At 41.5% G+C, this 18014-nt stretch overlaps 1 protein-coding gene across 1 annotated transcript in view; it reads right to left on the reverse strand.

Annotated features, from left to right (window-relative positions):
• The window catches only part of IGFN1 (immunoglobulin like and fibronectin type III domain containing 1), a 262834-nt gene that overhangs the window by 95360 nt on the left and 149460 nt on the right, over positions 1–18014 (reverse strand). Inside the window, exon 4 of the mRNA XM_077295387.1 lies at positions 3172–3260. Coding sequence (XP_077151502.1) covers positions 3172–3260 — 89 coding nt within the window. The remainder of the gene's footprint in view (positions 1–3171; positions 3261–18014) is intronic.

Below are 18014 nucleotides of genomic sequence, written 5' to 3' on the forward strand. Positions count from 1 at the left end.
ACACCTGAAGGGTTAATAAACTTCTTGAATGTGGTTTTGAGCACCTTGAGGGGTGCAGTTTTTAGAATGGTGTCACACTTGGGTATTATCTATCATATAGACCCCTCAAAATGACTTCAAATGAGATGTGGTCCCTAAAAAAAAAATGGTGTTGTAAAAATGAGAAATTTCTGGTCAACTTTTAACCCTTATAACTCCCAAACAAAAAAAAAATTGGCTCCAAAATTGTGCTGATGTAAAGTAGACATGTGGGAAATGTTACTTATTAAGTATTTTGCGTGACATATCTCTGTGATTTAAGGGCATAAAAATTCAAGGTTGGAAAATTGTGAAATTTTCAACATTTTTGCCAAATAAACGCAAGTTACATCGAAGAAATTTTACCACTATCATGAAGTACAATATGTCATCATGAGAAAACAGTGTCAGAATTGCTAAAATCTGTTGAAGCGTTCCAGAGTTATAACCTCATAAAGGGACAGTGGTCAGAATTGTAAAAATTGGCCCGGTCATTAACGTGCAAACCACCCTCGGGGCTTAAGGGGTTTAGAGGAGGTGGACAGAAGACACCTGCATTAAATCTGTGTGTTCCAATGTGAACAGAAGTGACCTTATTTAAGGCATCTCACATGATCGCAATAATATGTGCTTTGGGAACCAGTATCCTAATACATGGAGCACTAATATGTAAGATCCATTATTTATTTGTCTGTTTTTTTATTGTTTACATATGTATGGCAGTTATATAGTTTAGTCTCAGATGGTGCAGATGATGCTAGCTGGATAGGTGGTTATTGTATAGCCAATAATGTGGCATTGGCTCACAAGATACTCTATGGGCTTGAATTTGCACTACGCTGATGAAGTATAGCAGAGGAAACACTTTGGGAGGCACGGAAGGCAAAGAATATGGTGATGAACTTACAGGGATAGCTGAGGAGTGCAATTGTTAGGGTGGGAACGATTGGGATTCCCTGGGGCTTATTAGACCTTATAGGGAATTATAACAAAAAGAAAGGGTAATCGTCTGTTCACCTTGCAGGGTGTGGAGCAACTGCAGCCTCACATGGATCCAGACAGAGCAGCTGAGGTAGGAACAAAGGAAAATACAGAATGATCCAGCTAAAAGGAGGCTTATGTGATAATTTTTAAAAACTTTATATATATATTTAAAATATATTTATATTTTCAAAGCTGTATATTTAAATGGCCAATTAAAAGCTAAGTTTAATTCAAAGCATTGAAGCCTTCATATAACCATCAACAAGCTTCTTACAACTTTCAACTAGAATCTTTCACCACTCTTCTTTTGCAATCTGAGGAGGACCTTTCATCAAATGTTTCATATTGAAATGGCCCACAATGTAATAATGACTGCAGAGTGGAATAAAACATTTTTTTGTCACCTTTCTTCTGCAGAGATATTAACAATCAAAATACTGGCACATAATCAGGTAAACTAATGGCAAACAAATAATGTTATTTCCATGGGTAGTTTTACCATTACTTCCATTCCAAGCAGCATGCTAGCTTTCTTGGGGTTATATTTGACTGAAATGTTCCTTTATTCCCTATATCCTATTTGCTAATATCATCTGCATCTCAAAAATGGCTCAAGAATTCAACCTTTTCTTACCTTTTACTGTATATATCCTGAATGCAGAAGCCAGGGTCATATTTCTGTTCAATTGCTACATTAATAGCTCAACGCTAAGTCAGTCATTGCACTGGTTGCCTATGTGCTATAGAGTACAATATAAACTTTTCACCATCACCCACAAAGCTTTCCACAGTTCTGTACTGTTCTACAACTCCTTCCTCATCGCTAACACTCTACCTGTGCTCTTCATCCCTTATAATATGATCTTTCTTTCCTGTCACCAAGCGTTCTCCCATGCTGCGCCTGTTCTCTGGAATGCACTACCCTGGACAGTCCAGTTAATTCTCAGTAACCACAGTTTTAAGCATGCTCAATAATACATTTCTTTAGAGTGCCCTATATCCTGTCGAATTTATTGATTACCGTACATGTTTTTCCTTCATAACTTTTCCTCAGCATCTGTTCCCCCCTATCATCTGTTTCCTCACCCTTGATGCGCTTAGTAGCACTTTGTACTTATACAGATATTGGCTAATGAATGACTGTTTCACATAGCTTTATTTGAATACACTTATTTCTTATGTTGATGGCTGGACTATGTAGTACAAGCACATTTTCTGCCACCCTTCTTTCCTCACAGACTGTAAACTTGCAAGTAGGGCCCTCACTCTTTTTGGTATACTGTATGTTGAATTTGTATTAGTCTGTAGTGTCTTATTTTATTTGTTCATTTTCCCATTGAATTTTAAATTGCTGAGGAATATGTCGGCATAATAGAAGTAAATGTATTATTATTATTATTATTATTATTATTATTATTACTCCTTATTTTCTGATTTTAATTAATTTATTTTAAAAAACATTCTTGTTGTTTAACAACTTTTTTAAATTAATTTTTAAACACTGAAGATGTGCAGGGTAATCACAGGTTCCAATTAGTGATGAGCGAGTATAGTCGTTGCTCGGGTTTTCCCGAGCATGCTCGGGTGGTCTCCGAGTATTTGTGACTGCTCAGAGATTTAGTTTTTGTTGATGCAGCTGCGTGATTTATGGCTGCTAGCCAGCCTGAGTACATGTGGGGGTTGCCTGCTTGCTAGGGAATCTCCTTATGTATTCAAGCTGTGTAGCAGCCGTAAATCACGCAGCTGCATCAACAAAAACTAAATCTCCGAGCAGTCACAAATACTCGGAGACCACCCGAGCGTGCTCGGGAAAACCCGAGCAACGATTATACTCGCTCATCACTAATTGGAACCTGTGATTACCCTGCACATCTTAAGTGTTTAAAAACTAAATTTCCGAGTAGTTACAAACACTCGGAGACCACCAGAGCGTGCTCGGGGAAAACCTGAGAAACGAGTATACTCGCTCATCACTAGTTCTAATCCATGTATCTTAAAGTGACAAGCTAATCTTGTTAGCTATTGGTTAATTATAGAAATAGAGTTTTTAGGCAGTTACCAACACTGCATAGATATGACAAGGTATTAAAAGGTCATATTGCAAATTTGAAAATTCAATAAAAATTCATCATATGTTAGCACAACACACTGCAAATTAGACCCCATTACCTGGAAAGGAATGACCAAATTCACCGTTTCTCCAACATGCTTCACATACGTTTGACGAAGGTATCTGGGAAGTCGAATTTTTGGACGATCTACAATAAAGTTTTAGAACATAATTATAACATTCTCTTCAAATGTAACAGATTCTCCAAAAAAGAATTACACTGTGATCTTCTAGAATACATTTACTTATATTTCTGCATTTTTTTTTTATAACAATTATAATTTTATTAAATATTTGTAATGCGACAAAAATAAAAATATTCTGAAATTCCAAAAAAACAAACAATACAAAAAAAGAAACGTTGTACTTCTTTCTAACCTGAGCAATTTATAATGAGTGATCAAAAGAATTTCGTATATGAATCTACCAAATGTTCTAGGAAACCCATAATAAAATAGTAAAGTTCAAACCCCAATACACGCACACAAATAAACTCCTCATTCATACATTAATTCCTACATGCACTGCTTATATACAATGCACAAGTGTAAATTAGGGTTGCTAACTTGATTTTTCATCTTTTTCTGTACTGCTTGTCAAAAAATCAGACAACTTTTTTTTCCGGATACATTAGATGACCAAAACAAATCATTAAGATTATAAATTGAATGATAATCATGCAGTCTAACACATGCTGCTGTTCACACACTAAAATGCTTGTTCATCGGGCGAAATGATCTTTTGCTGTGCACAAAAGATTATTATTCTTGGCAGCTCATTCTCCTGCTTAAACTGGACCTGTGCTGCCAAGAACAATAATAGCTTATGGTGGCTCAGTGATTAGCTCTGTTATTTTGCAGTGCTGAAGTCTAGAATTCAACTCTGCAAGAAGTATGTTTTCATGAGATTCCTTGGGTATTGGCATTCTCATGCTTTTGTGTCTGTCTCCAATTGTGATATAGATGTAATTGGTGAAACATTATGGGAGGGCAATGTGATACACTCCTCAACATTGACATTTCAACATCAAGAAGGAAAAGTTATGAATTTACAGAAATTACAGGATTGATACACGTATTACTTATATGCAAATGATGGAAAAACGGAAACCAATCTTCATTTATTCAATAATGAGAATGAGATACTTGCAGTTGTATGCCTCAGCATTCTATGAGTGAGGTTACTATGAGTTGGCTGAGCAATGTTCTGCCATGCTAAATGCACTTGGGCAGCCAAATCATCAAGATCCGCTGCTGGCAGCTCCCTTTACAATTGACCAATGATATCCTAAATTGTTGTGAGTTCTGCTCTTGGGCTCCCTCCTGTGGTTTTGAGTGGTATAGCTGCTTCTTGGATTTAGCATCAGCAGCTGCTTCCACTGATCGTCTTTCTGGCTCGGCTATTTTAGTCTGGCCTGATCCCTCAATCAATGCCAGTTGTCAATTGTTCCTGCTTGGAGTCACTGCTCTTTTGGATTTCCCTGACACTCTGACCAGTTCAGCAAAGATAAGTCCTTGCTTGTCCTTTTGCAGTCCACTTGTTGTGGACTTTATTGTTCAGCACATTCTATGTTTTGCTCATTTGTCCAGCTTATCAGTATGGATCTATTCAGCTAAGCTGGAAGCTCTGGGCAGCAGATTTTGCCCTCCACACCTTTAGTCAGGTGTGGAGATTTTTGCATTTCTCTGCGGTGGACTTTTTCTAGTTTTTATTACTGACCGCACAGTGTTCTTTCCTGTACTATCTATCTAGCTAGAAGTGGCCTCCTTTGCTAAATCTTGTTTCATACTACGTATGTCATTTCCTTCTCTCACAGTCATTATTTGTGGGGGCTGTCTTTCCTTTTGGGATTTTCTCTGAGGCAAGATAGCTTTCCTGTTTCTACCTTTAGGGGTAGCTAGTTCTCCGGCTGTGATGAGGTGTCCAGGGAGTGACAGGAACATCCCACGGCTACTGCTAGTGTTGTGTTAAGATCAGGAACTGCGGTCTGTATAGTTACCACCTGCTCAGAGCTAGTCGCGTGTTGCTCCTAAATCACCAGTCCATAACAGTACAACTGGACCAAAAATGAGTTGAATGCATCTCAAAAGAAGGAAAAGAAAAAGAGTTCTGAGCCATTTTTTTTTTTTTCCTTTAGTCTGTTTTGTCTTTTTCCTTCCTCTTAATCTCTGGGTGGTTCAGGATTTTGGCGCGGACATGGATGTTCAGGGTTTGTGTTCTCGTGTTGATCAGCTTGCTGCAAGAGTACAGAGTATCCAAGATTATGTTGTTCAGACTCCAGCCTTAGAGCCTAGAATTCCTACTCCAGATTTGTTTTACGGGGATAGATCTAAGTTTTTGAACTTTAAAAATAACTGCAAATTGTTTTTTGCTCTAAAACCCCGTTCCTCTGGTGACCCCACTCAGCAAGTTAAAATAGTTATTTCTCTGCTGCGTGGTGACCCTCAGGACTGGGCATTCTCCCTTGAGTCAGGGGATCCGGCATTGCTTAATGTAGATGCATTTTTTCAAACGCTCGGATTATTGTATGACGAACCTAACTCTGTGGATCATGCGGAAAGAACCTTGTTGGCCCTGTGTCAGGGTCAGGAAGCGGCAGAATTATACTGCCAGAAATTTAGAAAATGGTCTGTGCTCACTAAATGGAATGAGGACGCTCTGGCAGCAATTTTCAGCAAGGGTCTTTCTGAAGCCCTTAAAGATGTTATGGTGGGGTTCCCCACGCCTGTTGGTTTGAGCTAATCTATGTCTCTAGCCATTCAGATTGATCGGCGCCTGCGCGAGCGCAAAGTGGTGCACCATATGGCAGCGTCCTCTGAACAGAGTCCTGAGCCTATGCAATGTGATAGGATTCTGACTAGAGCGGAACAGAGGGGATACAGACGTCAGAATGGGCTGTGTTTTTACTGTGGTGATTCTGCTCATACTATTTCTGATTGCCCTAAGCGTATTAAGAGGGTTGCTAGATCTGTTACCATTAGTACTGTACAGCCTAAGTTTCTCCTGTCTGTGACCCTGATTTGCTCATTGTCATCTTTTTCTGTCATGGCATTTGTGGATTCAGGCGCTGCCCTGAACTTAATGGACTTAGAATTCGCCAGGCGCTGTGGTTTTACTTTGCAGCCTTTGCAGAGCCCTATTCCTTTGAGGGGTATTGATGCTACACCGTTGGCCAAGAATAAACCTCAGTATTGGACTCAGCTGACTATGTGCATGGCTCCAGCACATCAGGAAGATTGTCATTTTCTGGTGTTGCATAATTTACATGATGTTGTTGTACTGGGTTTTCCATGGTTACAAGTACACAATCCAGTGTTGGATTGGAAATTGATGTCTGTGACTAGTTGGGGTTGTCAAGGGGTACATAGTGACGTTCCTTTGATGTCAATTTCCTCTTCCCCCTCTTCTGATGTTCCTGAATTTTCGTCAGATTTCCAGAATGTATTCGATGAGCCCAAGTCCAGTTCCCTTCCTCCACATAGGGACTGTGATTGTGCTATTGACTTGATTCCTGGCTGTAAGTTCCCTAAGGGCCGACTTTTCAATCTGTCTGTGCCAGAGCATGCCACCATGCTATGTTAAGGAGTCTTTAGAGAAGGGGCATATTCGGCCGTCTTCGTCACCATTGGGAGCGGGATTCTTTTTTGTTGCCAAGAAGGATGGCTCCTTGAGACCCTGTATTGATTATCGTCTTCTTAATAAGATCACGGTCAAATTCCAATACCCTTTACCTTTGCTTTCTGATTTGTTTGCTCGGATTAAGGGGGCTGGTTGGTTTACTAAGATTGACCTTCGAGGGGCATATAATCTTGTTCATATTAAACAGGGTGACGAATGGAAAACTGCATTTAATACGCCCGAAGGCCATTTTGAATACCTGGTGATGCCTTTCGGGCTTTCTAATGCTCCTTCTGTATTTCAGTCCTTCATGCATGATATTTTCCGCAATTATCTTGATAAATTCTTGATTGTGTATTTGGATGATATTTTGATTTTTTCCAATGATTGGGAGTCTCATGTGAAGCAGGTCAGGATGGTATTCCAGATCCTTCGTGATAATGCTCTATTTGTGAAGGGGTCTAAGTGCCTATTTGGAGTTCAGAAGGTCTCTTTTTTGGGGTTTATTTTTTCTCCTTCGTCTATAGAAATGGATCCTGTTAAGGTCCAAGCCATTCATGACTGGATTCAGCCCACATCTGTGAAGAGCCTTCAGAAATTTTTGGGCTTTGCTAATTTTTATCGCTGTTTCATTGCCAACTTCTCTAGTGTGGTTAAGCCCCTGACCGATTTGACAAAGAAAGGCGCTGGTGTGACAAATTGGTCCTCTGAGGCTGTTGAGGCCTTTCAGGAGTTTAAGCGCCGATTTACTTCTGCCCTTGTCTTGCGTCAGCTGGATGTGTGTTGTGAACTCTGTTTTTGGGCTCCCTCTTGTGGTCACAAGTGGTACTGTGTGAGTGCTGTCTTTGGGCTCCCTCTGGTGGCTCTTTGTGTCTTTCTGCAGGTCTGAGGCGGATCAGCTGTCTTGTTATCTGTTAGCTGGTTTCCTATTTAGCTCACCTGGACTTTCAGTGTTTGCCTGCTGTCGATGTATTCAGTGCTATCTTGATCCTCCTGAATTCCTTCGCTATCAGTCTCTCCAAGAGAAGCTAAGTTTTCTGTTTGGTTATTTTTTGCTCATTAGTGTTCAATATGTTTCTTGGTTATTTACTTGTCCTTGTCCAGCTTGCTATTATGTGATTTCCTTGCTTGCTGGTAGCTCTAGGGGGCTGAGTTTCTCCCCTCACACCGTTAGTTGGTGTGGGGGTTCTTGTATTCTCAGCGTGGATATTTTGTATAGGGTTTTTTACTGACCGCACAGTTCCCTGCCTGTCTTCTGCTATCTAGTATTAGTGGGCCTCATTTGCTGAATCTGTTTTCATTTCTACGTTTTGTATTTTCCCCTTGCCTCACCGTTAATATTTGTTGGGGGCTTACTATATCTTTGGGGTCATTTCTCTGAGGCAAGTGAGGTCTTACTTTCTCTATAGGGGTAGCAAGTTTCTCAGGCTGCGTTGAGACGTCCAGGAATTTAGGCACGTTCACCGGCTACCTTCAGTGTGTTTGGTTAGGATCAGGTTTTGCGGTCAGTCCAGTTACCACCTCCCTAGAGCTCGTTCTATGTTCAGTAACTTAGCTAGTTCATTCTGTGATCCTCAGCCACTAAGGATCATAACAGATGTGTCTCTTCCTTTTCAGGTTGAGGTTGACGCTTCTGAGATTGGGGCAGGGGCCGTTTTGTCACAGAGGAATTCTGATGGTTCCTTGATGAAACCATGTGCCTTCTTCTCCCGAAAGTTTTCACCTGCGGAACGCAATTATGATGTCGGCAATCGGGAGTTGTTGGCTATGAAGTGGGCATTTGAGGAGTGGCGACATTGGCTTGAGGGAGCCAAGCACCGCGTTGTGGTCTTGATCGATCATAAGAATCTGATTTACCTCGAGTCGGCGAAGCGGCTGAACCCTAGACAGGCTCGATGGTCCCTGTTTTTCTCCCGTTTCGATTTTGTGGTCTTGTATCTTCCGGGATCTAAGAATGTTAAGGCGGATGCCCTCTCTAGGAGTTTTTTGCCTGATTCTCCTGGCGTTCTTGAGCCGGTTGGCATTCTTAGGGAAGGGGTGATTCTTTCTGCCATCTCCCATGATTTACGGCGGGTGCTTCAGGAATTTCAGGCTCATAAACCTGACCGCTGTCCTGTGGGGAAGCTGTTTGTTCCCGATAGATGGACAAGTAAGGTAATTTCTGAGGTCCATTGTTCGGTGCTGGCCGGTCATCCTGGGATTTTTGGTACCAGAGATTTGGTTGCTAGGTCCTTTTGGTGGCCATCCTTGTCGCGGGATGTGCGTTTTTTTGTGCAGTCCTGTGGGACTTGTGCCCGGGCTAAGCCTTGCTGTTCCCACGCTAGTGGGTTGCTTTTGCCTTTGCCTTTGCCTGTCCCTGAGAGGCCCTGGACGCATATTTCCATGGATTTTATTTCGGATCTTCCTGTGTCCCAGAGGATGTCTGTTATCTGGGTGGTTTGTGACCGGTTCTCTAAAATGGTCCATTTGGTACCTTTGCCTAAATTGCCTTCCTCCTCTGATTTGGTTCAGCATGTGGTTCGTTTGCATGGCATTCCGGAGAATATTGTGTCTGACAGAGGTTCCCAGTTTATTTCCAGGTTTTGGCGGGCCTTTTGTGCTAGGATGGGCATTAATTTGTCTTTTTCTTCGGCATTCCATCCTCAGACAAATGGCCAAACTGAGCAAACTAATCAAACCTTGGAAACCTATTTGAGATGCTTTGTGTCTGCTGATCAGGATGATTGGGTGGCTTTCTTGCCGTTGGCCGAGTTTGCCCTTAATAATCGGGCCAGTTCGGCTACTTTGGTTTCGCCTTTTTTTTGTAATTTTGGTTTTCATCCTCGTTTTTCTTCAAGGCAGGTTGAGCCTTCTGATTGTCCTGGTGTAGATTCTGTGATGGACAGGTTACAGCAGATTTGGACTCATGTGGTAGACAATTTGACGTTGTATCAGGAAAAAGCTCAGCGTTTTGCTAACCGCCGTCGGTATGTTGGTCCTCGGCTTCGTGTGGGGGATTTAGTCTGGTTATCTTCTCGTCATGTTCCTATGAAGGTTTCTTCCCCTAAGTTCAAGCCTCGGTTTATTGGTCCTTATAAGATTTCTGAGATCATCAATCCAGTGTCTTTTCGTTTGGCCCTTCCAGCCTCTTTTGCCATCCACAATGTTTTCCATAGATCTTTGTTGCGGAGATATGTGGTACCCATTGTTCCCTCTGTTGATCCTCCTGCCCCGGTGTTGGTTGAGGGGGAGTTAGAATATGTGGTTGATAAAATTTTGGATTCTCGTTTTCCGAGGCGGAGGCTTCAGTATCTTGTCAAGTGGAAGGGTTATGGCCAGGAGGATAATTCTTGGGTGGTTGCCTCCGATGTCCATGCCGCCGATTTGGTTCGTGCTTTTCACTTGGCTCGTCCTGATCGGCCTGGGGGCTCTGGTGAGGGTTCGGTGACCCCTCCTCAAGGGGGGGTACTGTTGTGAATTCCGCTCTTGGGCTCCCTCCGGTGGTTGTAAGTAGCACTTTTGTGAATTCTGCTCTTGGGCTCCCTCCTGTGGTTTTGAGTGGTATAGCTGCTTCTTGGATTTAGCATCAGCAGCTGCTTCCACTGATCGTCTTTCTGGCTCGGCTATTTTAGTCTGGCCTGATCCCTCAATCAATGCCAGTTGTCAATTGTTCCTGCTTGGAGTCACTGCTCTTTTGGATTTCCCTGACACTCTGACCAGTTCAGCAAAGATAAGTCCTTGCTTGTCCTTTTGCAGTCCACTTGTTGTGGACTTTATTGTTCAGCACATTTTATGTTTTGCTCATTTGTCCAGCTTATCAGTATGGATCTATTCAGCTAAGCTGGAAGCTCTGGGCAGCAGATTTTGCCCTCCACACCTTTAGTCAGGTGTGGAGATTTTTGCATTTGTCTGAGGTGGACTTTTTCTAGTTTTTATTACTGACCGCACAGTGTTCTTTCCTGTACTATCTATCTAGCTAGAAGTGGCCTCCTTTGCTAAATCTTGTTTCATACTACGTATGTCATTTCCTTCTCCTCTCACAGTCATTATTTGAGGGGGGCTGTCTTTCCTTTTGGGATTTTCTCTGAGGCAAGATAGCTTTCCTGTTTCTACCTTTAGGGGTAGCTAGTTCTCTGGCTGTGACGAGGTGTCCAGGGAGTGACAGGAACATCCCACGGCTACTGCTAGTGTTGTGTTAAGATCAGGAACTGCGGTCTGTATAGTTACCACCTGCTCAGAGCTAGTCGCATGTCGCTCCTAAATCACCAGTCCATAACACTAAATATGCTTGATGGGAGACAAGTCAAACACTTCCTGGGTCACTTTGTAGAAATGTCTGCACCATTGGCTCCACCACCAAATCAATCTAGCCCCTAGCTATTAGTGTACCAGGAGTGAAAACTAGAGGGGTCCAGTTAACATACATTATGCTACACCACACCATATGTAGGACCTGTGCGACATTTCCTTGTGTCATGTCAATGCCACGAAGAGACCCTAATGCTCTATTACACCCTTCCCTTCTTTCCTGCCTTTTGCATTAAGTTTGATCTCTCTGGCAGGTTCTGTATGATATTTTAAATGTTTTTTTGTTATTTTTTGCTACAAATTTTCAAGGATTTGTCTTTCACTCTCTGAACTATTCTGAGCCGGGTTGACATGGTGCTCATGATAGATAAGGGAATCGTTTGGGATGTTATACCCTACAGTAGATTTGAGGTTACTTTATATACATTAACCTGGACTCTGCAAGTATTTATGTAATATTATAAGATATACAGAAATGCAGATATAAAAATATACTCAATATCTACATATACTATTTTGGTTTGTTTTTTGACTGCATAACAAAATTGAGTTTTCTGTAGCCAAACAATCTCTAAATAGTAGGCCGTTGTCAGCTGCTTAAGGGACGAATTGGTAATCAGGATGCACAGAACAAGAAGTTTCCTATTGCAGTAAAAACATTATGGGTGATCTTAATTAGCATTACTGATGAGCAGATCGTTTTGCGCAACCTAGCTACATGGTCACCATTAGTGCTCTTCTGGCTGTGAACAGGAGCTGTACGAAATTCCGGAGCTTCCAGATTCAAAGTGTGGCATTTGATTTTCCAGCCTGGCGTGATGTCATGTGTGCGGCGTACGGAGCAAATGACAAACTGAACATGGGATTTTGGAGGGTAAGGAAATTTGTGCACCTTCTGTCCATGGCCAGAAAGCATCGACCTGGACTATAGACGAGGGTTGTGCAAAGTGAACTGCTCATCTCTACTAGCCACCACATTTTCACTCTGTGTCACTAAATGAAGTGGGGTAAAAAGGATAGTTCAGAATAATGAAATTAGGACCCTTTGTATGCATCTTGGAGGGAGAGATCACAAATTAATTAATGCAGGTCTTTGATCATAGCAACTCTAAGTTGGAGAAGAAGTGCATACATTGAATCCAAAAAGGGTTATTAACGACTCAAGCAGGCTCAGAAATTGGTTGGCATTCAGTAGGATTCCCTAGAGGAAGAAAGTAATTCAAGAAAATGTCTCTGGAGGAAAAATACCATGGGAATTACATTTTAACCACAGAGATCCCTTGAGAAGGGGTATTCTAGGAGGAACATGTTAAAGGGGAACTCCAAGAAGACTATCCCATGATGAGATACCTGGAGGTGTGATAAGGGGAACTAAAGGAGCTAGGTGAATACCTGATTATGTGAAAGATTTGTTTTGCTAAATATGACATTATTAAATTGATTAATAGCTTGGGGAAGTAATGTCTCTTCTTTGGTAAATAAATATTGCATTGTATAATGTAATATTGAAATAAAAAAAATTTGGATTTGTTTTATCAATTTTTAACTGTTCATGTTATTTAAGCTGTAAAAGATTGCTGTAGAGTGCAAATCCTTTTTCTCAATGAAGAGGCAAGTTGCATACTTTTTTTAAACTTTTGTTGGTGTCCTTTCTTTGCTGACCGACCCCTAGAATCTACGGTATATTCTTATTATTTGAATATGTTTGGTTATACATAACTCAGAATAATTCATTACATCCAACATATCTATCATATTCTTAAAGAAAGAAAAACTAAAACTACCCTGCTGCCAAGAACAATTTCCACTATGTTAAAGGGAACCTGTCACCCCCCCAGGTGTTTGTAACTAAAAGTCACCTTGTGCAGCACTAATGCTGCATTCTGACAAGGTGGCTCTTTTAGTTATTGGTGCTGTAACTTCAGAAATAATCAATTTTATAATTTGTCCCAAATACCTTGAATCAGTCCTGGAGGCAGGTATCCACAATCAATTATGGTTTGGGGAGTAATGTCATCTCCTGGAGTAGGTCCACTGTGTTTTATCAAGATCAAAGTTAGTGCAGCCGTCTACAAGGAAATTTTACAGCACTTCATGATTCCTTCTGCCGACAAGCTTTTTGGAGATGGAAATTTAATTCTCCAGCAGGACTTGGCACCTGTCCACACTGCCAAAAGTACCAATACCTCATATAAAAACAATAGTATCACTGTGCTTGATTGGCCAGCAAACTCGTTTGACCTTAACTCCATAGAGAATCTATGGGGTATTGTCAAGAGAAAGATGAGAGACACCGGCCAAACAATGCAGACGAGCTGAAAGCTGCTATCAAAGCAACCTGGGCTTCCATAACGCCTCAGTAGTGCCACAGACTTATCGCCTCCATGCCACGCCGCATTGATGCAGTAACTGATGCAAAAGGAGCCCCGACCAAGTACTGAGTGCATTTACTGAACACACATTTCAGTAGGCCAACATTTCGGATGTTAAAATCATTTTTTCAAGCTGGTGTTATAAAGTATTCTAATTTACTGAGATAATGACTTTTGGGTTTTCATTGGCTGTAAGCCATAATCATCAGCATTAACAGAAATAAACACATGAAATAGATCACTCTGTAATGACTCTATATAATATGTGAGTTTTACTTTTTGTATTGAAGAACTGAAATAACTTAACTTTTTGATGATATTCTAATTTTGTCATATGCACCAGTAGAATGATAGTGGAGTTACTGTGTGCGTATGTTGCATTGCTTGTTCGATGCTGGTCCTGGGTTGCCTCATGTGTTGTTGTCTGGGACAGCATTTGCAGGTCTTCTGTCACCTTTATTATTATACATTTAGTCTACTTGAATCATATGTATAAACGCGTAAGTACATAAACATTATCTCACTTTTTTTCTTCAATTCTGCATTTTTGATCACCTTATTTTTGCACATTCACTTCTGGCATTTGTCCATATATGCACCTCACTTTGTCTTATTTCTCACTCCTGTCCTAACTTCATTGATTTACATTTTGCACTTTTCACCTTTATCTATTTTCTTGTAAGTCCTACTTTTTAGTTTTTTGATACTTTTCATATTCTGCACTTTTCTTTCTTTTTTGTTACTTTCTGTATGTAGTTACACAGCTTGGTTCTTGGTTTTCTTCTTGCTCAAATTTCACGACTTTGTATATTTGCTCTCTTTTCCAGGTTTCTATTCTATTTTTTCTTGAATATGGTGCCCTCCGCGGGTTGGATTTGATAAAGCAGCCTTTTCTTATGTATGCTCTGTGAGCATCTCAAGGTATTATCATTGAGTTAATGTGATGCCTCTGGTTGTTCTCTAGAAGTGTCATGCAGTGTCATTAATGACGTGCTTGATCTTCTCATCATGTGAGCTGTCAGTTGATCAGCCTACGTAGTGACCTTGCACAGATAATTTCTGCAAATACATTTTGGATATACTTTTTATACATCTTTACATTACTATATTCCTGCTGGACTTTGTGTATTTAAAGTGAGTGAGCATCCTTTAACCTGATACCCACTCCCTGTGAAAAGCACATTGTTCAAAACGCGCATAGGGTGGGGTGGGCATCTTGACTCCCTATTTTGGTTGACTATAATTGGCTATTATCATTTTCATATTGTATCCAGAGCAGACCTGTCTTTGCGGGATTTTGATATTCAAGTAGAATATATACTCGCTCATCTCTAGTTGTGACCACTCATTTTCACAGAATAATCACTAACTTGATCGCACTATGCACATTGGAGAGCATTGTTCTTGGCAGCACGTTTACCCAGGATGATGTGCTGCGGAGAACAGATATATTTAAAGGGAGTCTGTTATCCCTCAAATGTCAATTAAACCACATAATCTTTTATACATGAGATCATCTTAATTGCTGAAAATCGTCAGCATTTAATAAGCTATTTATGGTGTTTTGGTGCCTTCTTGGTGTGGCCTATGCATTGATGCACAGTTACGTCACCTGAGGGTTGCAACTCTACTATGGGCAAACTTGTATAGTACTCATGTCATTTCATGACTTTTAAATGTTTTTCTTTTCCGCTGTCTGTTGTACCGAATAAAGTATTTCATTATTTAAGGTGATCCCAGTGTATATGGTCTGCGTATATATCAGATGAGTGTTATCTGATGTTTTATCGGATAGCACCTGGAACAATGTTATTCTATGGGGCAATGCTGATCAGCATTTTTTTTTCTCACACCGATTCAGCATGACAAAAACATTTGCAGCATGCAGCGATTTGTGGTGCAATTCAGATGGCACTCACCCATTCAAATTTATGGGTGCATAATATGATTAGAGTTTGATCAGAGAGTCATTTGCATAATCTGCCCAATCCTCTTGGATGAGATTCTTAGGCTAGGTTCCCACAGTTAGGGTACCGTCTCACAGTGGCACTTTGGTCGCTACGACGGCACGATCCGTGACGTTTCAGCGATATAGTTACGATCTCGCTGTGTCTGACACGCAGCAGCGATCAGGGACCCCGCTGAGAATCGTACGTCGTAGCAGATCGTTTGAAACTTTATTTAGTCGCTGGATCACCCGCTGACATCGCTGCATCGGCCTGTGTGACGCCGATGCAGAGATGTCTTCACTGGTAACCAGGGTAAACATCGGGTTACTAAGCGCAGGGCCGCGCTTAGTAACCCGATGTTTACCCTGGTTACCATTGTAAATGTAAAAAAAAAAAAAACACTACATACTTACATTCCGGTGCCTGTCACGTCCCCGGGCGTCCGCTTCCCTGCACTCCTCCTGCATCCTGTGTCAGCGCCGGCCGGCCGTACATCAGAGCACAGCGGTGACGTCACCGCTCTGCTTTACGGCCGCGCTTACACAGGATGCAGGAGGAGTGCAGGGAAGCAGACGCCCGGGGACGTGACAGGCACTGGAATGTGAGTATGTGGTTTTTTTTTTTTACATTTACAATGGTAACCAGGGTAAACATCGGGTTACTAAGCGCGGCCCTGTGCTTAGTAACCCGATGTTTACCCTGGTTACCCGGGGACTTCGGCATCGTTGGTCCTTTTTTCGAATTACCGTAGGTTAATTGATTTTTTTAATTGCATTTTAGAGTGCTTTTTTTTTACATGTGTTTTTATCAGCTGCGTTTTTTTGTCTCTCTTTTTCCTTAGTGAGCCTTAAGCCTGCTTATTCAGTCTTTGCATCTTTAAGAAGCCATTGTTTTTGTGGTGGCTCTTTTATCCTTTTGTTTTAACTATAACTAGCAAGCGGCTTCCTAGCAGAACCTGAAGACTGAACATGCTACTTCTCTTAATTGCTTCTGAACCATGAAGTGGATAAAAGAAGTAACAAAAGTCTGACCATGTGCACAGAAATGTCATTATAACATTGCTGTGCATTACAGTATGTTCACTTTTTGTGTTTGTGGTGTTGACTTTGGTCATATGGATAAACCACTAGGCTGAGTGCTCACTATCTGGAACTGGCAGCGCCTTGGACGCAGCGCATGTCTGCTGCTGGCTGTTGAACGCAGGTGAAACCGCATGTGATTACTGAAACGTGCGGATTCACGGCGTCCAATACATTCTATGGGTGAAATTTCTCTTGCAAAGACTCGTATCTCCGCAAGAGAAATTGACATGTTGCGGTCTGGAAAGATGTGCCGCATGTCCGTCTCCGAGGGTGATCTGCGGGCGTCTGTGCATGCATAGTGGACATGGGATTTCTGGAAATCCTATCCCCTATGCTGTAACAGCTGGACACTGCACAAGTACGCTGCGTCCAACCTAAAGCTAAAGTGCTCTAGTAATCTGTCTTGTACAGTTTTAGTAAATCTTCACCTCTATGTCTAAAGTGAGGGTTTGCTTAGCAGTTGGATAGCAGGTTTCCAGGGTGTGAGTTTGAAAACAAATCACTAACTAGAACCTTGCAGAGTACAGCCCTTATTTCATGAAGAAATAAAGCAAGTTGCCCTTTCCTCAGCTGAAAGGGAATCTGTCAGCAGGGATTCATAACATAATCCACAAACATCTGCTAGGTGATAGTATTGCAGAATAAATCCATACCTCCTTTTTTGTAATCCATGTTTCTATTCCAAAGTGATCCTTTATCTAACTTGTCTGGAGCTCTCTGACTGACAGGCCCCCTTTGTTGGAGTGACCTGCTTCCAAAATCTCATTCCCAGCATTTGTGTAAGGGCAGGTACAAGTAAATTCAGATTATGCAGTGAGATCATGAATGTATCAGCGCATGCTTCGCTGCCTGAGAGAAGACAACCGGCGTGGAGAATGACGTTGCGTGAGTTTTTGGATGGGTGAGGCAGGTCAGACCTGTCAGTCAGGGAGCTTTAGATGTTGGTAGGCCCGCTGCCCCTCATTTACATAACAAATTGGAAATAGTTTTTTTCTGGAACAGAAGCAAGAAAGGGTGCAGGAGCTGCCTTTTATTGCTTGCTCTACTCTGTTTCATATATGGACCAGGATAGGGTCCGCTGATTTTTCCAATGTGTGCCAATTGCACCAGCACATTACCACAGACTTTAACAGATGGACCAAAAACATGCAAATTATGCAAAAATGTTGCAAATTTTGGCATTTCTATGCTAAAATGGGCAGCATTGATGAGAAGCAGGGGCGGGATGTCAAAATCATCAATACTGGCGACATTTATTTTGTCAGAAATATTACCCAAGTTTATGACTAGAATAACATTTCTGGTGAGGCACATGTGACTGATACCATGAGGACAATTCATTAAGTGGCGTGTGCATCTTAATTAATTCAGCTCATGTTATTCTTAAATGCCACAAAACACCAGTCTTAGGGCTCGCGCAGATGACCGTAAAGATTGGACTAGAGCTATCTATCATTTTGATGGATGGCAATTGCCCCCGTGTTATTCTATGGGGCTGTGCACATGTCTGATCTCATTTAGGGCTCGTGTACACAACTGTTTCAATTGGACGAGTTCTATCCATCAAAACAACCCATTTTATTATATGAGGACA

The sequence above is a fragment of the Ranitomeya variabilis genome, chromosome 3, assembly GCF_051348905.1.
Source record: "Ranitomeya variabilis isolate aRanVar5 chromosome 3, aRanVar5.hap1, whole genome shotgun sequence".
NCBI classification, from domain to species: domain Eukaryota; kingdom Metazoa; phylum Chordata; class Amphibia; order Anura; family Dendrobatidae; genus Ranitomeya; species Ranitomeya variabilis.